The sequence below is a fragment of the Planococcus citri genome, chromosome 3 (assembly GCF_950023065.1).
Source record: "Planococcus citri chromosome 3, ihPlaCitr1.1, whole genome shotgun sequence".
Taxonomy (NCBI): domain Eukaryota; kingdom Metazoa; phylum Arthropoda; class Insecta; order Hemiptera; family Pseudococcidae; genus Planococcus; species Planococcus citri.
Window position 1 is genome coordinate 21,252,373 of NC_088679.1, and position 26,239 is coordinate 21,278,611.

Below are 26,239 nucleotides of genomic sequence, written 5' to 3' on the forward strand. Positions count from 1 at the left end.
TCACGCAGAAAAAAAGCTTGGCGGTGTACTTGCAGAAAAAAAAAATTCGGTCTCCTTCTGTGACACCAGCAACACCACGTGTATGTTCGTTCGTCTGTGTACATAATGTATGATAATCGACTCCATACTCTGTACCACGTACAGCCTCCTTCCATTATCGAAAATTTTGTGCTCGTCGCGAGAAAAATATTTCATCTGTGAATAAGTAGTATGTATCAGTGATATCGCAATGTAGCATCGAGCATCGTACGAACTCGGCTCGAATTTAAACTAATTAATTACATCCGAGGTTGTCCTATACTCTGATGAGACTGAGTTTGACGAGTGTATCGATATTCTAGGTACTAAATTCATCTTATGTGTGTAAAAAAAATACGAGTACCTAGATGTAAAGAATTATTGGCGAATCGGTATCATTTTTCGTGGGCTTTGTTTTGTATGTACTAATACGTGTATATCGTAGTTGGTTAGAGTTGTGTATTTTCCTGGCTGCTTGTGCTTATCCCTTCTGGTTTAATAATTCTCCGAAAATTTATGCGTTTTTTCTGTTCGAAACTAGTGTGTTCAGGTTTTTATGAGTGAACCGAGGTAGGTATACGTGAAACACTGAAACGCCGGAAGTTTCATTACCATATGGTCTCGATAATTTTATCGATAACGAGGACTTGTGTTTTAGCCAGCTATTGTGTATATTGTGTTTTTCTCTCTCTCTGTCTAAAGCTGAGTGCGGAAGGGCGTCTTGAATGTGATGTTTATAGGTGGTTTAATGGTAGTGCGAATGATGGAAAAATTATGCGAATGGTTGACACGGTTGGAGGTATGTTGGTTTGATATCCGATAGATATGTGTGGACAATTCCTGCAAGAATATTTTCGAATTTTAAATCGAAACGTCAATTGAGTGGGATCTCTTGGATTGAATAACAAGATGAAATTTTTCAGTATCATCTTCATTTCTGTAACTCTCTCTTTTTTTTCACCCCAGAAACATTTTACTCGTCTTAATTTCATTTCTTTTTTTGTAAGATCGAGTACCACTTGCCAGCTTCGTAAAAAAAAAAAACCATTCGCTTCGAATTTAATTTTCTCGTTTCAAATTTGAATTTGTAAAAATTCTTGAAAATGGACTCTAATTTTTCTATTTCTATTTCTATTCTTTCATCTTCTAAAATTAATAATTTTCTAATAATCGTTTCTTTTAACGAAGTACAGAAAAGATCTGCTCTGAAATCAGTAGGAATTTTCTGAGACGGCCCCTTCCCTCCTCCCCCCTCCATCTCCAACGTCTTAACTATAAATTTGACGATTTAATGATCATCTGCAGTTCACTGTTTGAAAATTCCCCACGCTGCAGGATATCTTCTTTAGGTATACGATTAAAGGAAGTGCACTTCTTTGAAAATATCGAATTCGTTAATTTTGAGTAAAAGAGTGGATGCCACATTTGAGACGAGTGTTCAATCACGTATCTAAAAATAACCATCGTAAAATGATAAGATCGGTTGTGATAATCTTGTAAAAAAATTTAATCTGGGATTTCTTTTGGTTCAAAGCACTCCCCCTACCATTTAAAATTGGTGAGAATTTGAGTACGAAACGAGTCAAAAGTCAATGTTAGGAATCTTTTAGCGTTGTGTTTGAGTTCCGTGATAAGTCGTTTAATTTTTCAAAGAATGCCTTGAATTTTCTCTTTTAAAAACTTGATTTTTTTTGAAATTCATCCGACGTGGGTAATCGACTATCGGTCGTCTTTCGTGAATCATTGCAAGTCATTATAATTATGTAGTTAGTCCGATGTAATAGTTCTTATCAGCTGTATAAATTACGTACATATTACTTTTATCGAAATACAATTACAGTTGAATGAATTGGTTATTCGGACGAGGAAAAAAAATGATAATGTTGCCTATTCCGGGAATCGACCAACATCATAGGTTTGGGAAAGAGAAAAAGAGAGATAATGATGCGTATATGTGTCAGAATTCATCGTAAGTTTTGAGAGAGAAATGTTCGAGTTTCGTCTGATGAGATCAAATGTTTGATTTTGAGTCCCTCCCCCCTCTCTTGTGATCAAAAAGTTTGAAATTGAAGTATTTGTAAAAAGTATGTGAGGTTTTCAAAAACGACACTGTTACATTGTTTAATTTTTATTCGATACTCAGAGGATTTTCGTTTTCGGATCCATCGAACTAGCGTAAGATGTCACAATTTTTTTTGGGGGGGGGGGATTACATTTTTTCCGAAGGATAGAATATCTTGATCATGGTTTGGCCGATTTCTATGAATTAAAGCAAAGAAATCGAAATTGATTGACAGATTCGACTGTTTAGAAATGGTTGCAATGTTTTTCAAGCTGATTTTTTTCTTTTCTTTTTTGGGTGAAAAAGAAACTCGAGTTGACCTTATAAAAAAATACCTGATCGTAATGTTGAAGGAACTTGATTAAAATGGCATACTTTTTAAAACCCAACAATCCGAGCTCCCGTTGGAAATTTTTCGGCGAAATCGCTGCATGACGCATGGATATATATTTTTTTTAAATTTTCACGATAATTTTATCAATTTTTTGCAACATTTTGAACAATTTAGATGACATGGGCGATTTTTACAACTTTCTAAATTTAAAACAGTGAAATTTCACTGCTTAGCAGTCACGACATTTTGCCTTTTTAAAAGCAGTAGTTTTTGACTGCAATACAGTAGAAAATCTACTGAATTGGTCAGTCATAATTTTTACTGGCCAATTCGGTACATTTTTCACTGTTTTACTGTAAAAAAAACTACTGCTTTTAAAAAAGCAAAATGTCGTGACTGCTATATAAGCAGTGAAATTTCACTGTTTCGAATTTAGAGAGAAGGTTTTGAACGAATTTGTTGACTAATTTTCAACAAGTTTTCGAATTCGGTGAAATTTGATTTGTGATCTGATCTGTCACGAGAAAACCAACATAGTGTCCAAAAAAATCGATATCTTTTTTATGGTGGATATTAGTAGTACTTAGGGTGCTGAATCCGACTGTGGGGGTTGAAACGTTCGCGAACGATTCTCTTGACCCTAAATCTGAGGTCAAAAAATAGAGCAACTACAGTAAAAATTGAAAAAAAATTTTTTTTTGATTTTCTTGAAAGGTATGTTGTGGGTGGTCGAAATGAAAATTTTTGCAACAATCGGCCCACATTTGGAGGATTTGTGCCATATTTTGAAATTTGAGTAAGGCTTCAGTTGGAAAAATCAACTCTTTTCATTTTGAACAAATTTGTTAAGAAACGTGGTAAATTTAATAATAATAACTTATTCTTCATTAATAACTCATACTCGGGTAGTTTTTGCAACATTTTTGGCAAAAAATTCAAAAAAAATCGAAAAAATTGATTTTGGAAAATTTCGATTATTGGACTTGGCAACCTTGAATATGATGATTCTGAAAAAAAATTAGCGGGTTGGTTATATTGGCACTCATGGGGGCCAAAAGTGGCGCAAGTTTCACGGACCTACAAATTTTAGATCACCTGATACATAGACTCAAAACTTCAAATGCCCTTCCTGTAAAATTTAGGTTTTGGACACTAGGTTGGTTTTCTCGTGACAGATCACATTTTCAAAATTTTGCTGCATTGCGAAGAATTGAATAAAGTCTTGATTGATTTTATTGGGGTGGTGGGGGGATTTTTACTCGATGAGTTGAGGGTAGGGTTAACTAATTTGATATCTTCGATGCTCTTTTATTTTTTTCGAAGGAAATTGTTTTGATGGAGTTTTTTTCTATCTAATGAATGAGGGAATAAGTATTGAAATTGAAAAAAATTCCATGTACCTATAATCGTAGCTTCAACACCGTGTCCATTTGCAATCTTGATTGAAAAAAATTGAAATTTTTGTAAGCCCTTTAAAATTTTGAAAATTAGTTAGTTGAACTTATCAATTTTCGCTCAGACTATCTCGAATACGAAGAGCTCATTTTAAAAAAAGTCACTCTCGTCTCGTGAGATATTTTGTACTCTACGATATTGATTTAATCTTCCATTTTTTTGAGACCTGCGAACAAAAATAGGATTCTATGAAAAATCGAGAGAAACAAAATTGTCAAGCGTATTCAATTTCTATTTCGTTCGATGTGATCAAATTGGTGTTTTTCTGATAGTTTTTATTTTTAAAATATTTCGAGTTGGAGTGTGAAAAGATCGATCAATTGTGATGAAAAATTTAAATTTTTACAATTTTTCCATCACAAGACGTCAATTTTGAGAAAAATCTTGATGGTCCAACGAGCATCGTGTTAAGAGAAATAACAGAATCATACTAGGGGGCTTCGCCTCGCTTCGGAGCCCCAACCCGTGACTCGGGATGCTCGCCTGGGCAGAGATCTCATCAATTGCGGTTGTTTTAGTTTTTTCAAAAATTTAAGAGGCGTTCAAAAATTCCAAAATTTGGGTTTTTGGGATGTATTTCCCTCATCGTCTCCTCCTCGTGTGACCTGATAGGTTCAAATTGCGGATTTGAGGTCAAAATACTAGACTACTTGAAAGAAATCGTTTTTAAGAAAAAGATCATGTCGATTTCAGCACCACCACCACCCCCCCACCACAAATTTTGGGCCCTTGAAATTAAAATCGAACCTTTTTTCGACATAAGTGTGTCCCTTGATTGATTTTTGTGGAGTACTTCCTCATCCTCTCAATTCAGACAACACTTCATTTTTTTGTTCAAAAAAAAATTTTTTGAGGGGGGAGGAGAGATCCAAAAATTTTAATAAATTTGTTTTTTGAGCATTTATGATCCCCTGAAAATTGGTTCAAATTTTGCATTTAAGGTTAAAATTCCGAAAAAAGTTTGTCGATTTCAGCAGCTCTTCCCTTAATTTGGGGCCCTTCTTGCTTACGAACAAGTTTGAAAGCATCGAGAAATGTTGTTTTTGAATTATTTTTCGAACGTTCTACATACATCTTCGCTTGATTTCATTAAAGAAAAGGTATCAAAAGAACCGATGGTGAATCTTAATTTTCCGACCGGCGCGTGAATCGTATCGCGTGCGGTTATAGAAAGGAGAGGGGAGAGATCCTCTAATACCTGAATGAACATTCATCGCTCCGGTCAATTGAGCTCGCGAGTACCTGGTAAAGTTTAATTTGCTAGTTTTGCGGTTTAAATTAGAACTGCTGGTAGGTTAATCGTCGCCACTCGCTAGTCACAATAAGAATAAGCTACGTTGAGCTAAAAGCAAAGAAAATTATGACCAATGAGAGGGTTCGGAAGGAAGGAGGTAGAGCTTGGTGCCTATATTTACTCACCGTGTTGCTCTTTTTGTACCCGTACATACACAGTACTCTGACGTAGGTACCTAATATCAACGTAAGGTAAAAATAATTCGAGCTTTAAGAGACGTCCGACTCCGTCGCTCGTGTCACCAGCGTCGATTCTCATCGCCATTTTTTTATTCGTTGAAAAAAATTTAGTGTATCGTAAGACTTATTATTACTGTAGACTGAATCTGCCTTCAGTATTATATACCCAATGATACGTGTGTATTATTTTTTTGCGAGCATAAGCATCTCCGTCAGCACCTCGCTTATGACGTCATCGAAATAATTCCATTTCCACTGCCGCTCTATCGTTCATGTGTGTATAGACTGTATACTGTATACATGTGCACATTGTTTCTCTTTGCAAAGATGGCAGATCGAGAAGTGGTTTTTTTTTTCAGACGATTAGCGAGTGGAGGTATGAGGTAGGTATACGAATACGAAGTGCGTGAACGTCTGCGAAGTGCGAAAGCGACGACGACAACGGCAACGAACTCTTTGAGTATTGAAAATATGAACTCTGTACTGTTTGAGAAAGATGCCGATGCCGGTGCCGGTGCCTGTGACCTTATCATTTATCGATGGACCAATTATTATACACCGTGGACGCGAATTTATTCGCGCCAGGTGGCAGCTACCTGCCTGTTGTGAGCAGTGAACACATGTACCTTACGTGATGTAACTGCTCGTAAGATTCGAGTGTGAAATGAAAGATGAGAGGATGACTTCTCGGTGATGGTAGACAGAGACATCAGCACTAAGCAGTAGATAGAGTCGAAGTCGTGTTCGCGTTGATCGTTCGATGGGTAAATTATCCGGTTTTTTATCGACGATGTTTGACACTCGATACCATCGTTTAGATTCGAAAAATGTGTCGAATCGATGTAATATAGATTAAAATACAGGTAACGGTGATTCACCGTTGATGTCATAACGTATAATGTCTTGTTTTATTTGATTTGAACTGAAAAAAAAAAATCTATAAAACGAGCTTGTATTGTGATGACTGATGAGTTACGAGTATACTTTGAAGTGATCGTGGTGATTATTATCGATTTTACGTTTTGTTCGAAGTTTTTCCAATTTTTTTTTTTCGTTCTGGTGGTGATTTGAAATTAATTCGGAGAATGAAGAGTCGGTGTTTTTGTGGAGGTAGATGGAAGGAGTAAAGTAGTAAAGTAGCATCGTGTGAATTTTGATTTTTTTCAGTTTAATGTGAATTTTTTCTTTAGTACTAGAGTGTCTGCCAATAATGAATGTGATGTTGAGATTTTTTGAAAAATTGAACATTTTTTCGACAGTGTTCAAAAATTGTTTCATTTTGATTTTTTAGCACATGTTGTTTTAAAAATTTCAAATTTCGATCGGGGAGGTTTCTAGAAAACAACACAAAAAATTGAATATTTTATGGTGAAATGGGGGTGTATTTTTTGAAATTTACAAGACTATGAGATTAAGGTGAGTCGATTTTCAGTTGTCATTTTCAGAAAAATGAACGTAATTTCAAAAATTGTTGAAAATTGAAAATAAGAAATTAATGACTGTAGCAGGGTGGGAAATATATTTTTAAAGAGAAATTTCGCTTTAGCAGGGCAATAAGTCCAAATAGGTCTTCCTTTCTTAAAAAATATGGAATCACGAAAAATTTGTTCAAAAACATCCATTCTCAATTTTTTTTTCGAACTGAATTCTACTTGAAAAAAAATTGAGGATGAAATCACCTGCAAATTCTGAAAAACTTGGCGAAATATTCGCAAAAAAATGCATTTTTAGATAATTTTACTCGTTAAATACGAATCTGAGATTTGTAAGTAAGGCACATTTTTGCTCAAAAAATCAGAAAGTCTGTAGCTCGTTATCGAAAACTAAAAGTATTAAAATTGCTTACTAAAAACTGAAAAAACAGAGGTTTTTCTGAAATGTTTTTCAATAACTTGAAAGAAAAAGCAATGTTGAAAGTGAAATTTTATGAATCTCTACACTTTCCTTCCCCAAAAGTGAAAAGAGAGAGAGTTGATTGTTTTCTTGGTGAAAAATTTACATTTTTCAAGTCAGTAAGGACCTTCCTCTCCCTGCTTTATTCTCTTTTCTCAAAGCCAAAGTTCAATGAAGTTCTTTCAAAACTTTGAGATAAACCTCGCATTAAAATGGATTCTGGTGATACGGGGACTACTCCCCCCCCCCAAAAAAAAGATTTTTGCCTATTATGACCCTCTACCCCTCATTCGGAAAACGATGAAATGAATTGGGGCAGGGGGCAGAAGTATGTTGAAATATCGCAAATCAATTTTTATAGGAGCGACCAAGAATTAATTTTCCTCGGTCATTTCAAACTACGAAATAGTTTAATTTTTTTCTGATTAATAACACTGATAATCATTATGCTCACATACAGCTTGATTTATGAATTAATCTCGCCGCTAGAGCGCGATGTGAGGAACTATTTAGGACAACTATCGTATTTTTTCTTTTGTCTCATGATATTGTTTCGAGTTAATGACTGTGGATTTGAATTTATTTGAGTTAGTAAAGTTAGTATTAGAAAGTAATGAGCGTTAAAAAAACTCGCATATTCATTTGTAAAAATTGTCGGATAGATTTCCCATTAAATTACGAGTAAACATGAAAAAACGCGAATGTTCATTTTTAAAAATTTTTGAATGTACTAATAAGCATAAAAAAACTCTCGCATATTCATTTGTATAAATTGTCGGATAGATTTTCTATTAAATTATTACGAGTATACATGACAAAACTCGAATGTACATTTTGAAAATTTTTTAAATGCATAATGAGCTCGCATATTCATTTGTATAAATTGTTGGATAGTTTTTCTATTAAATTATTACGAGTAAACATGACAAAACTTGAATGTTCATTTTGAAAATTTTTTAAATGCATAATGAGCTCGCATATTCATTTGTATAAATTGTTGGATAGTTTTTCTATTAAATTATTACGAGTAAACATGCCAAAACTTGAATGTTCATTTTGAAAATTTTTTAAATGCATAATGAGCATAAAAAGACTCGCATATTAATTTGTATAAATTGTTGGATAGATTTCTCATTAAATTACGAGTAAACATGAAAAAACTCGGATGTTCATTTTGAAAAAATTTTAAATGCTTTTTCCCCGTTAAATATACTAGGAATTTGTCATTGATGATGATTATTGAATAAGCATGAAAAAAATTCGGATGTTCGTTTGAAAACAAATTTGAATGGTTTTCCCCTTATTAATACTTGAACAGGAATTTTTAAATATGTACATTTGGGTAGAATGAAAAAATAAACATGACGTTATTTTTCGATGAAAATCGACGTGAAAGTGTACTTTGGACAAACCGAGCTATCTGGAAAAATATTGATCTTCTGGCTGTTCTGGGAACTGAGCCGTAAGTCCACGAAATGGGTAATTTTTGAAAAAAGATTCGTTTTTTGACATTTTTTGGGTGCTGTAACCTATGCAGAACCCTATAGCCATCCGCTCCTCTCCCTCCAAAAAACGATTTTGAGTTACCTGACTGATTGATTTGAAAATTCAACTCCGCTTTTAGCCTTCTACAAACAACTTTAAGATTGATGAATTGTTAAAATTTTGATTTCTCATCAATTTCAGAGCCTTTTTCAACTCGTATTAAAAGTTCCCCTTGAAAAAACTAATGCTGGATTCGTGCTCAGCTGGTCGAAATTCCTCGATAATCGTAAATGACGTATTATGCGATTATTTTGGCCAAATTTTCCGAATTCACTTTTTGTTGGTTTGATTTTTTTTTTTCAAACACCGATTTAAAATGGACGATGAAATTGAATTTCGAAAATTTGTCAGAATTGTAGTAGAAAAGAAGTGTTTCAGGTTATTCAACCAGTTGAGAAGGAATCTAGAGTTAGTTTTTCTAAAATAGAATTTTCAATGTGGTAAAACAGATTGTACATAAACTTGGTAAGAAATCGAATTATTTATGATTCACCGATCTTCAAGTCGCTTGTGAGGGATGAAAACTGGTTTCAAATTCAAGTGAATGGGTCAGGGAGGTTGAGGTGCTCGAATCGCACCTTCTTGGAGGGGGAGGGGGATTCCGTTCAGGTGGCAGTACTCAAAAATGACCTATCTACGAAGAATCCTGGCACAGTGCCCTCTATAGTAGCTTAGGAGTTCCAACATTTTTCTTAGTAGTCTCTCTCTTAAAGTAAACTTCATCGTATATTTTCGTTGAAATTCAGGATGTTTGTTTTCTCTCCTCTGTGATGGATATTTTTTTTTCCAAAAAAACAAAAAAAATTATTATTATATTGTAACTCACTCCCTCCGTCTCCCGTTTGTTTTTCAAAAAAATCGAAAGATGAAATAAATTGGGAGGGGAGAAGAGAAATCAAGTAAAATATCGCGAATCAATTTTTAATTGTAAAATTTTTTCAATATACATATACGAATCCAAAAAGTTTGGGCATGAAAATGCTGAAATTATTTCTCAGTCATTAAAATTGTTTTTATTATTCACATATAAAATAATTAAACACGCACTCGGGTTCCGAAGACTTCAGACTAATAAATAATGAGCTTACTGTAGAGAAGATCTTGACGGAGTTTCAGAACAACTCTCGTACTTTTTCTTTTGTCCCATCAAATTGTGTTGAAGTAATTTTTATTACATGTGTGCACTGACAAAGTTTCTGACAAAATTAATGAAAATATAAAATATTCTTTTAAATTTTTAAATAGGTTTTCTCTTTGAGAAAAATTTGTAGATGTGAATGTGAGTAATTATTGTATGTAGTATTTCAATGTTTACAAAGTTACTATTTCTAGTTTTATCGAAAAACGGAAACTCGAGAGATGATTGCGATTGGATTTCCTCTATGTTATCGCTTTTCATTTCTAGTGAGATTACTTACCTATCCTATTTGAATTCTTCTCAGTTTTCAGAGTCCTCAAATTGGAATTGGATTGAATTTTGAATTTCATCTCCAATACTTGAGGGTATCATATTCGTTTCATCATTGTTTATTAAATTAATTGAACCTTGAAATTTACAAAAAAATATTTTTTCGTAATTGTCGAGCAATACTTTAGGGGATGAATTTCGCTCAGACGAAAACATTTATATTTTAGGAGCCAATACAAATTTTATTTCACCATCCCTGATAAAATTTTAAAATAATTTGTCAACGATCTCGTGTATCGCAAATCGTGATTTGAAATTTTTTTAAAATATAGAACGATTCTCTGTCGATAATAGGAAGGGAGAATTGATAATAATTTTTTTTTAAAATAATAACGAAGAAAGAAATTTTGTGTCAATCGTTACAGTCGTAATATTTTAGTGACTTTAAATTTTGGTGTAAGTATGAAGAATATGTTTTGGCAAACTCGAAGCGCGAGGTTAACATGGAACGACCTCTAGTTCGTAATTGATAAAGATAGGTAGATAATTACTTGGAAACGACATTTGCATGAAGTGTATTATAATAAACGAACCGAACAAGTGCATGGCTAGTATTGACTTGGAATGGTATGTAATATCGATTGTACAAGTCGAATAAGTACATACACGTACGTATGCATTCGCGTACGTGTAATTATTTCGAATATTTTGAAAACAAATCAAACCAGCTGAGGCTTTGATGAAAAAAAAAAAAAAAAACGAGAGACGTAATTTACGTATTCAAAGATCACAAATAATACGAGAGCAATAATTTTCGTGGAAATTTTATTATTTCTCATTCTGCAGAAAACGAAAGTATACGCGGTTTACGATTCGATGTGAATTTCGTTTATGCTAATTGGTTCGGTTTTTTTTACACTTGTCTTCGGTCTCCTTCTCGTCCCATTATTATGTAGGTATTAGGTGATAATGTTGGTTGTATTGGTGTTGCATAATACTGTCTCACAATCGACTATTGACTACCTTCCTACGCTTGTTATTCTTTTTTGGTGGCCGCTTTTTTTTATCAGCGTTGTTATCTTCCTCTTTTCTTTTTCCGACGAATGTGCTGCGAATCCAGGCCAACATAGGAAATCCTAAAAAACCAAACGAATGGTTTTGGTTTCGAGAAGGGTGATTTTTTAATTTCAAGGAAGCAATTTTTTCTCAAAAATGTGTGAAAAAAGGAGGCAGATCTTGAAACTTGTCCTGCAATCGGAGCAAAAATATGATTTTGCTGGTGCTTGGAAGGAAAACGAAATTCCATATTCATATCGTTGAATTTCTACCAGTGCCTTTCTGTTCAGTTGTATGTATTCGTGTCATTTTCTGTACCTACCTTTGTAAGGTATTATGGTTCTCTTCGTCCTTCGAGTACGCTTGTGGTGGTTTTTGGCGCCAATTATTGTTGTTTTCACTTTATCCGTTACAGTCTCCTTCGTTCGATGCTCCTTTCAGTAGGGTTCATTTTAGTACTTCGTCTTTTATTCCTTACCCTACAGTTTGACTTCATGTTCTTTCGCTCGTATCATAAAAAAAAGAGTGAGATGAAGAAAAGAACCCACAGTAGGTGGTGAGTGAATATGTTCGTTTTGAACTGGTTCTCGAAAAGAGTACTGATTTCGCTATCTGTGCTTGAAGAGAAGATGTGTTACTGGATTTTGGATAGCATCGACAATTTTTATAAAGTCATAAAAGTTTTTTTTTTTTTTTTGCTGAAAATATTACCGAGTCGAACCACGCTCTTGAGAATCAATGTAGAAAAACGTGTCTTGATGATTTCATTCCTCCGTTTTTGGTCTTTTGGCTTTTTGTGCAGAGAAAGAGGCAGAAAATGTAAAGAAATTTGGTGTACTTCTTGATCGGACTAGATTTTGATTTTAATCGTGTACTAAGTATTTTAAGGTGATGGGATGGGTGAGTCAACTCTCTTTATGTCATATAAATGAAGAGGAAACCCTTTTGCCTGTTCTGGATTGAACGACGACCTTTTTAATTTCCCCCCACCACTCTTCGCTCCTTTATAGCGGCCCCTTTCGTGATTCGAATTATATGCGAGAAAAATACATACGCTCGTCTGTAGTACGAGTACGTACGACTTCGACTGTGGTACTTGGACTCGCATTTATATACAGGTTCCCACGCTGCTGTACCGCCGAATCGCGGAGCAATGAGTATATTACATGTTTATAGTATCATAGGTACGCAAACATACATGTACTGGTCAGTGTTACCAACACACGATGATCGAATGTCTCGAAATTTGAAATAAAATTCCCATTTTCAATTTTAATGACGAATTTTTCTAATTTGATGACGATTGTTTCGAAATCGGTCGTGAGGTCGGTAGGTGAATGAAAGGTGTAAAAACGTTATGTAAAAACTAGGTAAAATTGAAAAAAAAATATCAGAAAATTGATAGAATTGTTAAAAACAAGAGGATTTCTCTAAAGATAGTAGACGTATATCAGTGAAATTTGAATGGTTCGTTCCCCAATTTTGAAACGTTGAGTATAAGAAAAATGTCATTAATTGATGAAAAATTATAAAGGAGAAAAGGGAAGTGAGAATATTGCGCACTGAATGAAAATCAATATTGAAATTTGAAACTGAAAAAATGTTGAATATTAAAAATATTACCGACAAAAATGAAAATCGAGAATCCTGAAAGTACTAGGGAAAATTATTTCAAAAAAAAAAAAAATAGTACCTACCTGATGACCCCCCCCCCTCCCCTCCCCTCCCACTCACTCACACACACACACACACACACAAAAATTTCAACTACCCATGTTTGTTGATTTTTTTATTTTTGGTGAATTTTAGAATATTATTTAAAATTGCCTATTTTCGTCGATTTACGCGTTTTAAACACCCCCCCCCCCTCAAAAAAAAGCATTCATTCCATAAAAATGAAGTTAGTTCCTCTGATATCTTGACAGGGTGTCTAACGGTCCTTCCGGTCCTTCCAGGTCAGTAAAAGTCCTTCTTTTTGTCGGTTGGTCCTTCTTTTTCAGAAAGTCTTCAAAAGTCCTTATTTTTGCCCTTTCTTTTTTCCGAATTTTCTAATAATTTTGTCATTTAATAAAAATTGAGAATGGTGTTCTTTAATCCGGGGGGGGGGGTGAGAGAGGGCGGTTTGATGAAACTAGACTATTCGTGCAAATTTCAAAAATATCCCAGCAAACTCAGAAAATTGATCAATTATTTTTTGAATTTTTTCCTATTAAAAAAAAACGCACTTGAGGTGTCTGTCTGGAAATCAGACCAAGTGTGAGTCAACTCGTTCAATAGGTCCAGAATAAGCCTCAACTCGATTTTTAGTCGCCCAAATTTATTTCTGCGACTTCTGAGGAAATTGAAAATTGCATTGAAGACCCCACAATGACCGAAAATGGGGAAATTCCGCTTTTAGAAGGGCCAAGTGTCATTATTTTTACTAAAATGAGAATACTAAATATTTTTTCAAAATAAGAATAAATTTCCGGAAGTGGTCAGTTTGAAATTTTTAAAAATTTAGGTACCAAGAATCGAAAAATCAATCTGCACTACTAAAATTTGCATGTGGTGTGGGGGTTTAGACAAATTTGCTTTCTAAAAATCGCGACTCCGTTCAATTCGGGAAAGGTCTCTTCGTGAGTAGTATGAGAAAATGAAAACGAAAGAAAATATATGTGAGAATATTGGACAATTTTTGACCTAATCTTATTGATTGATCGACTTCAGCGTGACATTTCAAGCTTTCTCAAAAAATTTTAAAATAATCATGTTATTTTTCGAGTTATTAAGCTATTAAGCAAACATAACGTAGATTGGTTGATTCATTTCTAGATCGACTCAGGGTTGCCTTCTTTCCTGGTGGGGTGGGGTGAGGGGAGGGGAGGAGGAGGGGATAGCTAATTTTCCGAAGTTCGGATTCCGATGTTACCGAAGTAGAATTTTTAAAATAAATTCTGGACATGGAAGTGACGTCTTTTGAACTGAAAACATTTGTAATTTTCTTTACTCGCGGTTTGCCAGCTGAGCTACATTAATGGAAATTAATGGAAAATTGTACATAGAATATTACACTGCAGGTATTTCATCTATACTTGAAAAAATATCTCTTTTTTCATAGCTTTTTTCTAAAAAAAATGCGTTGTATTTCAGGGTATAAATGTTTTATTGAGCTGGCAACCATGGCACGACGATGATACGAGTAAGTATCTCGACCTACACACGTTGGTATAGACATCTACTCGTAGGGTTCACTGTTATACAAGGCTATCCTATAGGTATCTTTTATCATCTAATTGAACTTACATACGAGTACATACAATCACAGACACACCAACACACTTCGCCCGCTCTGCCCCCACGCTTGACCACGCTGCGTCGTCGTCGCGATATCAATTAACAACGCGCGTAAAGCGTCTATGACGACCTTGAATATGGTCTGTTTCGTCCCTCAAATCTTTTCGCACTCTTTACCGTCTATAATACCGAGACCTGGTATCATCTCTTGATTCGAATGAAATGGAAATGGCTGCAGAAGATGTCTGTAATAGCCGCAAATTGACTCGAGTCTTCAAATTTTCGAAGTTGCAAAATGTGTAAATTGAGATTTTTTAGCACAAGAAAAATAACGGGATAGATGTCTGTAGATCTTCAAATTTATTTATTTGGGGGGGGGAGGGATTCGTAGTTTTGGAAGTGTTGTGAAAAAAAAACAACCAAACCAATGGTATGGGCTCTTTTTTTTCAGGGCTCTCCATTTTTTTAAAGATTCGTGTCCAATCGTTTTGAAAAAATTTTCAATGGATATTTTCAGTTCGGATAGTTCTATCTTTGCTAATCTCACAATTGCCTGTTGAAAATCACGTTTTTCTACAGATCGATTCGTATTCGCGGATCGTTATTCTGCATGAAAAAGAAGGCGGTGGCGTGAATGTCGAATGATAGATTTTCATTAATTATACATCTTTATGCCTTCGTAGAACACTAATGTAGGTACCCTACACCAGCCTTCCGAGGTAATTCGAGGAGGAAAGAGGGGAATGAAGGGGAAAATTCGGAATGGTATTTTTTTTTCCATCAATGTAATTCTATTTGAACGTTTCGATTCATATTCTTCATCTCTCCTCATGCTCATCTTGGAAGGCTCCAGTTGAGCTGGTGTGTCAAGCCGAAGAGTGAAGGAGGAATAGAAGCGATTGGGCGATAGTGTTGGTGGTCGAAATTGTAATTTTTCATTTCGATTTCCATTTAAACTGAGATAGAAGATCGCCCGAGGCTGCCAAAAAATAATTCATTAAGATAACGTTACTATAGATTTGATTGTATGCGATGATCGGTGTACTACAGAATGTACTATGTACTCAGGTTTTGCATTCGTTCAATTCTTTTTAGTATTTTTTGATGTTTTCCATCTTCATCGAATAGATCACTTTGTGTGAAAGAAAAAAATGGACACCTTTATCCATGGGTAGGGTCAAATTGGCCAAGCATCGATGATGGATCATAAATACAACAGAACAAAGTTCCTCTGTTGGGGTCTAATGAGACAAGACATTGAGGAGGGAGGGGATATAATTGAACATTCGATGGTCAGAAACTATCGCAGTTTTCCAAATTGTAGGTATATAGTGTTGCGAATGAAGAGAATAGCTCGAAGCAAAAATTAAGGATCTAAGGCCACGTTGAAACGAAACTGATATTTAATTTTTGAGAAATCTTTATCAGCATAACTTATCGAGTAAAATTGGAAATTGGAATGATTACCGTTATTCCATTCGCCATAAATTTCATTTTGAAGGAAAAAGAAGGACAAAAAACTGGGTAAATCGATAGACGATAATACGATGTCAGGGTCAAAAGTATCTGTACAATCTGTACGCAATTTTGAGACTATACATATGTGCATCTGGCGTCACCGACTCGCAGATTATCTCCGCTATTCGTACAACTTCGTGTCGAGAGAGTCTGAGATAAATACGTCAAAATAGTCGTCGTATAATTTAAATCTGCATGCTGCATCGAAATATAGCTAAGTTACGTCTAAAATATTCAAGATCAAGGTGTGTTCTTTAATGCGTTGACGGTGATAGGTGGCGGTAGCACCTCGTTATCAACTGGTTTTCACATTCACGATTTTACGCTACCTGTGCACCGTGCACCGTTTTACATTGACGAAATCTCCCAACTGGATTATCGGCGCGCGCACGCTTTTTACGCACGTCGATGATCGATGGATCGTTAGACGTTAGGTTAGATTCATACTGGTGTTTTCTTTCATTGGTTGGATTGGATCGCGTCGTCGTCGTCGTCGTCGTCGTCGCATACCAAAATCTCCAGATCTCTGATAGACTGCAGACTGAGTCGCAGCGCAGGCTTTTGTTACAGGTCATGGGCGTCTTGGCGCTCTTTCTCTTTGCCGCTGCTGAGTGCGATGCCGGAGGATTGGAAAGAGTAGGGAGAGATAGAGTAGAGGAAGGAATATGTGTATATCTAATGTCACGGTTGAGTATACACGTTATGTACATAGGTACTTATAACATGATATTCGAGTGTGTGTATTGCACAGGAACGTGAAGAATATGAAAAAGCTAATCGTCTGTGTGTAATGGGCATATTAAGTATTGTAGGTATGTATGTACATTGTACAGGATGATGCGTAAGTCTCGGCTGGTTGAAATGATTGGATGAAACTGAAAGAAAAGCGTGGAGTGATGGTTTTGTTTTTTTTGGTGCTCAATTTGACGCGTGCATTTTAAAAAATTCGATGCAGTTTGTCTATAACTATTGATTTTTGAAACCGGTTCGATGGCTCTCAATTGGTTACCGATTATTCATTGGAGGATAAAATGAACTGAAGTGTTGAAAGTGTTGTGAAGAAAGGGGTCTTGAAGCGGTGAATTGTTGATCATTTTTTTGTCACTCAAGTTACTTGTATCTGGTATTTTGCATCTATGTAGTAGTTTTTTTCGTTAGTCGTACAAGAGGTTGGTCAAAATACCGGGTGACTTAAAAGTTCCAAAATTCCAAAAAATTTTTTGATTGAAAAATATGTTTTCGAACAGGCTTTTTAAACTGTGTTGTTATTAATAGCAGAGGGGTCCTCCCCCAAGTAATTGAAGTTTCATCCCGCATTCAAATTGCATAGCTCACATTTTGCAGGGGCAGACCAGGCATAATTGAATAGTGAGAACCAGGCAGACAATTATCATTGGTGTACGAAAGGTAGTCTACGTCGGATTATTTTAGGATGGCTCATGCAACGCTACACGATAGTCTTCACGTGATGATGCAACCCCCGTCATTCGACGACCGTTCGTTAGTTTTTCAGAAAAAAAAACTTTAAAAATTTTTTGGTGATAAATCAAAATTTTTCACTTATTATTAAAAATGTTGTGGAAGAATCACTACAAAGGAACAACTTTATTATCTGCGAATCACATGGAGTCTCTGCTATGCAACGACTGCCATTTCATTTCTTTTTGGTTGCTGATATTTTTTTAAGAAATTAATTTTTCGATTCCGGAACTTTTAAGTCACCCTGTATACTGATCAAAATTCAGGGTGTTTTTGACATTTCTGCGAGGTTTCTTTCGAAATCGAGTTCAGTGTTTCCAAGATTTATTCCCCTACCTGTTTGCCCTTCAGAGATGCTCTATCGACGTTTGAGTGATCTTCAAGTAGTCAGAAAATCGATTTTGCTGCTTTTCGATGAAAAATGCAAGACTTTTTGATTCAAAATCGTTCCCCAGTTCGTGTTTAACAAAGCCAATTACTCAATGTAGATTGTAGACTCGTTAGACGATACCTTGCTTAAATTTCCCAATGGATAGCACTTTTTTTTTCAGAATTCTTGGTCAGTTTCCTGATACGAGTAAAAATCATCACATTTTTTCGAAGATTTGTTTTAAATTTACTGCTAAACAAACAACGTTGAAAAATTTGAAATTTGTGAAAAATTATGAATTATGGAATTTTTAGCAAAATGCTTGTTTAACAAATCTAAATGAAATCTTGAAACAATCGGTTTCGCTTTTGAGCTTGGGGAAAAATTTTCTTTTTTTTAAACCAGGAAAATTCTATTTTTTGTTGTATTTTTCAGTTGCGAAAAACTGAGTGTTCTTTGAAAATGAACTCCAGTCTGCGAGGACCCTGAGCTCCATCCTTCCTTGAGTTTTTTTTTTTTTTTTTTTTTTTTGGAAGATGTTCTACTGTCCTAATCTTCTGGTGGATGAGGGAAGCTTATTGAGGAAATATATAAAGGTTTCAAATTTTTCATAGGACAATTTCAACTCGGAAGTGTATTCCAATTTCGAGAATTCAATAAAATTCCATAAAGTAGGTAATTTTTTTCGATCAATTTTGACAAAGGAACGAATAGAAGTGATGATAGATAACCGCTAGTGTGTATCTAGTACCTATTCGATTCTGCTGACTCATGCATAATCTGAAAATTGAAAGAGTGAGTGTCCTAAATTGCAAATTAAGTTATAAATTTTTGTCCATGATTTCTGGATCAACTCAAGTTTAGGCTTTTTGAGGCAAATTAAAAAAATACTTATCTCTTGCAAAATAACAGACATCATAGTAGTGTGGTCATTTTTCAGTAATCTAGTTACTTTTTCAATCAAAAAACAACCAAATTAAAAAAATAAAAACGTAGTTTGACGAATATTTCAGTGAAAATCAAATCTGCAAAAGATACTTCTGTAATATCTCTTATTGTACGTCGCTAATTTTGACCCTTCAGATCAAAGGGATTGGGGGCAAGCCCAATGAAAGCCAATGTGGTCCAGGGACAAAAAAAAATTGAATCAGAACCCCCTGAAATTTCACCCTCTCCCTCTTACGTCTCCTTCAAAATTAAGTATATTTTTTCTAAAATTGAGATCGAAATTGAGCTGTTGACAACACGGAATTTTTCTACAAAATCACACACCCCCCCCCCTTCTCCCTCCATCCCCCAACATGAAAATTGATAATTTTCTTTTCATAAGTGCATTAAAAAAGCATTTTCTACCAATATTTTTTTCAAATGGAAAATTTTCATTTTTGAAAGTTGAGGTCAAGAAAAAAGTTTGTTCCGTGACGAAAATAATTTTTAGGAAGAGGATTTTTTACTTGTAGAGGCGTTTTTGTGAAGAAGATTTGAAAAAAAAATCAAGTTTAATAGTTGTTGTTGTGCAGTGAAATTTCTATTTTCCTTCAAAAATGAAGTTTGAAATCAAGATTTTGTGCGTTTTCCGTTCAAAAAATCAAGTCATCGTGGTTTTTTTCTTCAAAAATGAAGGCTGGATGCATTTTCTCTTTAGAAATTGAGTTTTCGTTATACTCTCTTCAAAAACGAAATGAAGTTTTCATTTTCTGTTCAAAAATAACGATCGCATTCCCTCTTCGTGAAATAAAGTTGACAAAATTTTTTTCAACTGTGGGCCTGGAGCAAATTGCCCCATTTACCGTCCTTTTTCGGTGGCATTGGATGGGGGCTATGGGCTGTTCTGTTCAGGGGTTAAATCTAGATATGTACCAAAGGAATCAAATTCTTCAATTTTGATCACTTTTGACCCTTGAGAACATCAACCAGGTCATAAAATGCAGAGAATAAAAGTTATGTAGGTATTCGTTTATAAAACGTCAAGAAATCGAAATTTTTCATTGCTCATTTTTCCAAAGTCAAATATACCGCGATAGCCCTCTTTTTTGAATGAAACTTGTGCTGAAAAAGTGAACGAAATAAAAGCTTTTTTGAGACAAAGATTGTCCAAGATCTCCTTGAATCTTCTGAATCTTTTTTAAAAAATGAGAATAAATTCGTGTTGAATGAAGACACGCCATCCAGATAATATTCGATTAACTTTTGAAAAAATGTGTGAAATCTTTGTGTTTTTTTAAAATGAATTATATCATTGAAAAAATTGGTAAAATGGGATGATCAAGTAGAAAATTTCAGTCAATTTTTTTTATTTTTTTTTTTTTGAAAAAAGTTCGTATCAAAGTTATTTTTTTACAAATTTTACTGTAATGTTTAAGAAATAACCAATCTTTCAAACTTTTTTTTTTTCGAAAAATAATTAACTTGATGTTTTACTGAGTTCTGCAAAAATTTTGAAAATGAATTCCAAACGAAGTTCTGAAGACAAGCAAAAAAAAAGTTTTTGTGAAATTGTCTTTCTTTGAAAAAATCTGAGACGTCAGGGGCAATAATTTACTGAAACTTCATGGTGCCTTGAAAATGCATTTTGCCCATAAAGCCTCGAATTTTTGAAGTAGGGTGTTTTTTAAGAGAACTATTTTTGCTCGCATTAAAAAATTATGCCAGGAGAAGTAGTCAGAATTTTTTTTTTTTTGATAATTCAAATATCTTTGCCCTTCAACTTTCAGATTTGTCACCTTCCAAAAAAATCAAATGTTAGTTGCAAGTATCAGTTCTTATTGTGTACAAAAAATATTCAATTTTTGGAAAATGATTGGTTTAGAACATTATACTGGTTCAAAATTGATCTCCTTTTTGAATTTTTTAAAGGAAAAAATGGCCGTACAAAAACCTTTTTTTGGGGGGGGGGATTCTTCAGATGGAGGTTAAACATGTTTGTGGAAGGGATCATTTCGAAATAAACCTAACTCCAATGAAAAATGAAACAGAAAACCTTCGCTTCGTCTTTTTTCCTAGTCGAAAGTCGTCCCAACCGGTTAGAACTTTTGTGCCACACTGTTGACTGTATGTGTACTTTCGATGTGTAAACTGGTTTGCGCGTAAATTGATTATACAGTTGTGTGAGTTTTACGCTACGCGTACTATAAGGGCAAGAAGGAAGAGGAAGGAGAGGAGGACATCAAAGACCAGGAATAACTGTACACTCGTCGAAACGGAACTGGAAAAATAGCTCAGCTTTCGGTCTTCTCTTTGGTACAGTGGTCGAGCTTACGTGTCGTATTCTTCCATCTATTATTGGTCCATCGAATAGTCTTCAAAATGCACTGATGATCGTGTAGGTATCTCGCAAGTCGCATAATTCGAGCGAGTTGGTGGTTCTTTTCGCGACGATTTCGCCGATTTTTTTTCGCGACGACCTCTTTAAACGTTCTTATACGAGATTGATCTTACGGTGATGCTTTGGTGATCGCGTATGGTCTCGAACTACACGTGGTGGTTTTTCCCCCGTCCCCCGTCGCGTGGTTTTGGCGGGAACTAGACGCGTGCGCGGTACAATAGGATGTTGTAGACGTGTCTTCCTTCTTAGTACTTCGTGTTATCTATTTATTAGAATTTTTATTGTAATTTTGTTTCCTTTCGAGTATGATTATTTATTGTACCTTTTTTTTTCTAGATTTGTAAACTTTTTTTTTTTTGTTTATTTGGCGTTTGGTTTTCTGAATTTCTTTTTTTTTTTTCGCTTTCATTTCAAGTACCTGTCTATCTTTTCCAACTTTACTTCGGTTTATTGACTGTGTAATTGATTTGATGATTTTGTTTTCGCTATACTGTAATTTGTATATTGATTTTTTATCTTCGGTTTGAATTCTGCATGCTTTTTATATTTTGGAATATTTTATAGATATGCGTTTTTTTAAATTTTCGATTCCTTTACCGAGAGTATTTAGTTGTACGTTATGTTTTTTTTCTCTTTCCATAGATAGTTAATTTTATTTAGTGTTATTTTAAAAGACCGTTTTGGTCTCTTTTCAATTTTTTGGTCAAAAAAATACCAATTATTGGTATGAAATTTTGAGATTTTTTTTGTTGAAAATTTACTTTACTCGTTAATGCCTTTTACATTTACGTATAGTTGAAATATTTCGTGTGGTTTTTGTTGTTGGACAGATCTGCGAATATAAATGGATTCGGCAGGAAATGAAGTAATCATCGTAGACGACCGAGCACAAACTAACGGTTTTAACGGTAATTACTCCGAAGAATCGGTGTCCGAGATGAAAACACGCTCGAAAGCCATCACCAACACCAACAGCAGCAGCGCGAGTGGCGGGCCAGGAGAAGCGGCCAAGCTGCGTAGCAGTTCGCGAACAAGCGCAGCTCCATCTAGCGTAGCGAATTCTCACGATAAAACGCAGACAACTGGTTCGGCGACATCGTCGGCTCCGAGTTCGGCTCCGGCTGCGGCATCGGTTATCAGCTCGACCGGATCGTCGTCCGCCGCCGATAAGGATAAAAAAATGAACCTTAGAAGCGAACCAGGATCCGGTACGGCTGGAAAATCCGCTTCGTCGGCGTCCTCGTCAGCCAGCGACGCTGCTTCGAAGAGCAGTCGCAGCTCGGCGGTCGAATCGACGCCCGGTCCGAAGAGTAGTAAAAAAGGCGCCGGCAGCGTTGGCGGAGGCGATCGAGAGGACGACAGCGGTATAAATTCGCGATCGTCGTCGGTATCGACGGACGATACGTACTCGTCGCGGCTACGTACGCGGTCCAAGCGAGCCGAAGCGTTGAGCAGCAGCACGCCGGCCAGCACCCGGAAGACGTCTACGCGTATGCCTTTGTCTACGTACGATTTCGACGACGATTCGATTATACTGGAAGAAGAGCCGTCCACGTCGGCGACGTCGCTCAAACGCAAAGCCACCAAAGTCTTAGTCGAAGAGATGGAAGACGACGAAGCGGCCGCAGCCGACGACGCCGACGAACCGCCGGTCAAGGTGACCGTAATCCGGCGCACCAGTTTCTTCAACGTGCTGCTCAATCCGCTGAAGGCGATCAGAGGTAAAATATTCGTCGGATCGCAGCAGCAGCCATCGGAAAAAGACGACGCCCAGGCATCTGCGGCCACCGACGAAGCCGCGTCCCAAACCAGTGTCTCCAAAGTCAACGACGACGATCCCAAAACCGAACACGCCGCTTCGCAGACCACCGATCTTCACAACAGCGAAGCCGCAACAACCGCAGCTACCAACGAAGACGGAAAAGAGACCCCAGGCACGTGCATGCTTATGTAAGCCAGGCCCCCCGAGAGTCCTAGCCCCAGTATCCCTATCTCTACCTTTTCCTATAATCCTTCTGTTTTCCCAATCCCATCGTCCTCCTTGTCAGTGTTCTCGAAATTTAATTTTATCCTCCTCGACGACGTCATCGTGTTTTCTTTTCGTTTTTCCATTATTTTTGTTATGTTCTGTTTCTCTCTGTTTCTTTTCTACTATTATGTGGGGCCGCTTACTTAAGTACGCTATAAAAAAAATACCGTCTAGTTAATTATTATTGAATTTTTATCGTGTTCTGTATCTGTCTGTCTGTCTCTCTCTTTTTTGTTTCTCAGTGTGTATGTGTTTTTATTTTAATTTTTTAAAATATTTGTATCATGCAATTTTACTACAACGACGACGCGACGACCCGAAGACGAAATGCAGAGATGGTATGTGTTTGTGTATCGAAGACATACAGTTGTGTGACGACGATGAAATTTCAACTTGTGTAATTTTTTTTTTCTTTTTTTTTTTGAATTATACATTTATAAATATCATTGTATACATACGTAGGTTGCATGTTTTTTAATTTTAATGTTTTTATTTTTAATAATTTTTCTTTTCATTGTAGTTTTATTGGATTATTTTTTAAAATTCTTTCCGGATGATGATTTTTTTTGTAACGTTAGTGTTTTACCGTTGATTATTTTATCATCGATTTTTTTTTCTATTAGCGATAATTTGTTTTGTCTTGATGTACATTAATGCGTTCAGTGCCATCTACGGTAGGGGGCCAAATCATATGGAAGAGCTCTTTTCGCGTACCTAAGAAGCTTTTCATGTAAGAATAATTTAAAGCGCAAAGCGGACGACGACATCGACTATGCTGCAGGTTGAATAACCAGAACTCATATCTCACTGCAGGTGAAATGGTGCATAATGCATTGGAACAGGCGTTAGTGTTATGCAACTCATTTTACATACGTGTGCGGTGTACTGCGCTTCTTTTTTTTTTGGTAATATTTTAATGCCACCTATTTTCTATAACGTAGGGTTACCTAAATGTTTTATTTTATTTGTTGGGTGGAAGATGGGTTAACGGAGAAGTGTCGTCGAGAGTTGAGTGAGGTCAAGGAAGAAGTTGGAAGTGAACTATTAACGGCTGGAAACGCTAGTGAAGAGTGCAATGATTTTGAGCGTTCGTCTAGTACATACGAAAAAAATTTAATTGGTGTGCAATTTTTGTTAAGTAATGTTTTTATGTTTTTTTTTTAAATGTATGTTTTATTTTAATTAAGTATGACTGAAAAGAGCTCGTTGATTTAGAAAATATTTATTCAGAAGTACAATATTATTAAAGGTGATTTGCTCCGCATAATTTGTACGTAGGTGTAGTTGAAGAAAGAATGAATAGAGATCGATGGAGAATAACAAATATCTAGAGATACCTAATGAATTACGTATTTTAGTCGTTGAATGGTACTGATCGCATTTATAGGGCATTTCTTTTTGTTTTCTGTTCGCGAAAAAAAACCACAGTTTTATTGTACGTAAAATTTTATTTTTTAATTATTTTTTTTTTAAATGTAGATTTGTGAATTTGCATTTTACGTGGAAGAGTTTTTTAAAAATGAATGCGTATGTTGAAAAAGGATACTACGAAGAAAAAAAAATGTAAAAAAAAAGAAAAGAAACGATAAAAGATATTGTGTATAAATAATTATTTTGTTTTGAAAAAGTTGAAAGATTTTTAACGTTGTAAGAGTACGTACTTAATAATAAAAAATATTATATTCGAAACGCAGCCGTTACCGTTTATTTTGGTGTCGTGTTTATCAGTTTTGTTGATGAGTCATGAAGATGTGAATGACGAACTTGGCAAATTTTTATTCGGGATATTTTTGAAATACTTACATGAAGTCTTGGTGGTATTATCAGTTGAATCCAGTTCAAAAATCAGAATATCTAATGAGTATTTTTTGCCGTTGATTGAAATTTCCTCCCTTTGGCTCGAAGGAGAAAAGGGAGGGAGTAGAAAAAGGTGTATTTTGTCCCCCTTCAGTCGCAAGTTATGAATAAAAAAAATCATCCAACATGAGAACCAAATTTAAATGAAGCCAAGATGGATGGAAAAAACGTACCCGGGAATCTCCGAGATCAAAATTTTGAATGCTGAAGTTCCTTTTTGGATTTTTGGCGAATTTTTGAAACTCAAAAATTTTTAAAACATGCTATTTTTATGAACAATTTTTTGCTTTTTTTGATTTTTCAAAATAATTGATGAACCAGTAGGAATTATTACTTCCTTTCAAGCTTTTCGAACTCACCACTCCCATTTCGAAAACGACCAGCGTTGATTCATTCTATAATTCTAAAGCATCTAGCGAGTTTTCAGTTTTCTTCAGTTTCAAAAAAATAAATTCAACGCTTATAACTTTGGTTGGCGCTGATTGGGCATTTTCTTGCCTATTTTAGTAACGAAGTCAATTTGAGGAGTTCCATGGAAAAGGGGCCTTACTATTTCATTATTATGTATTTAGTGACATTGAAATGTTTTTCCATGAAAGAAAAAAAAAAAAAACGAATTGGAAAATATTACAGGAATAATTTTAGGTTCAAAGCGATTTTTGGTGAAATCTGTGTAGAATGCCGTCCTAATGAACATTTTGAGAGTTCCCTCCCCCAGGTGATGTGCTTTCCGAGAAGGGGGAGGGGCTCGAAGAATGTTTCATCTTATTATGTTTTTGCTCTGATTTTCTGTGTAATAAATATTGTGGGAAAAAATGTAAAATTGATCAAATGCAGTACAAAAAATTTTAATTGGATGAAATATTCCCCAAAAACATGTATTTTTGCACTCTTGTAGATTGGGAATTTCATGAATCATGGGGATAATTGAAAAATTGAATTCCCTCTTCCCTACATAAACCAAAATCATTCCAGGAGTTGAATTTTTTCATCAATTTGCAAATGCCAAATGGTCTCATTTCTTGCTGAAAATTTTGTCATTACATAATATTTCAATAAGTAATTCATTTTATTGAAATTATTTTCAAAAATTGATTTTTTTCATACATTTTTTGAACGTTTTGCTTTTTTGACAAATATT

The 26,239-nt window shown here is 35.3% G+C and overlaps 2 protein-coding genes across 4 annotated transcripts in view; both read left to right on the top strand.

Annotated features, from left to right (window-relative positions):
- LOC135838700 (uncharacterized) lies at positions 1–24,820 on the top strand. 3 transcript variants are annotated; one of them, XM_065354436.1, is made up of 2 exons: positions 1–208; positions 22,043–24,820. In XM_065354436.1, the coding sequence occupies exon 2, from the start codon at positions 22,057–22,059 to the stop codon at positions 23,164–23,166; it is 1,110 nt and encodes a 369-aa protein (XP_065210508.1). In that variant the 5' UTR covers positions 1–208; positions 22,043–22,056; the 3' UTR covers positions 23,167–24,820. The 3 variants fall into 3 exon arrangements, with proteins under 3 accessions (XP_065210508.1, XP_065210506.1, XP_065210507.1); XM_065354434.1 differs by having other exon boundaries at positions 206–341; XM_065354435.1 differs by lacking the exon at positions 1–208 and adding an exon at positions 709–817.
- LOC135838701 (TATA box-binding protein-like 1) overlaps positions 1–26,239 on the top strand; it is a 45,115-nt gene that overhangs the window by 2,211 nt on the left and 16,665 nt on the right. The gene's annotated exons all lie outside the window — the stretch shown is intronic.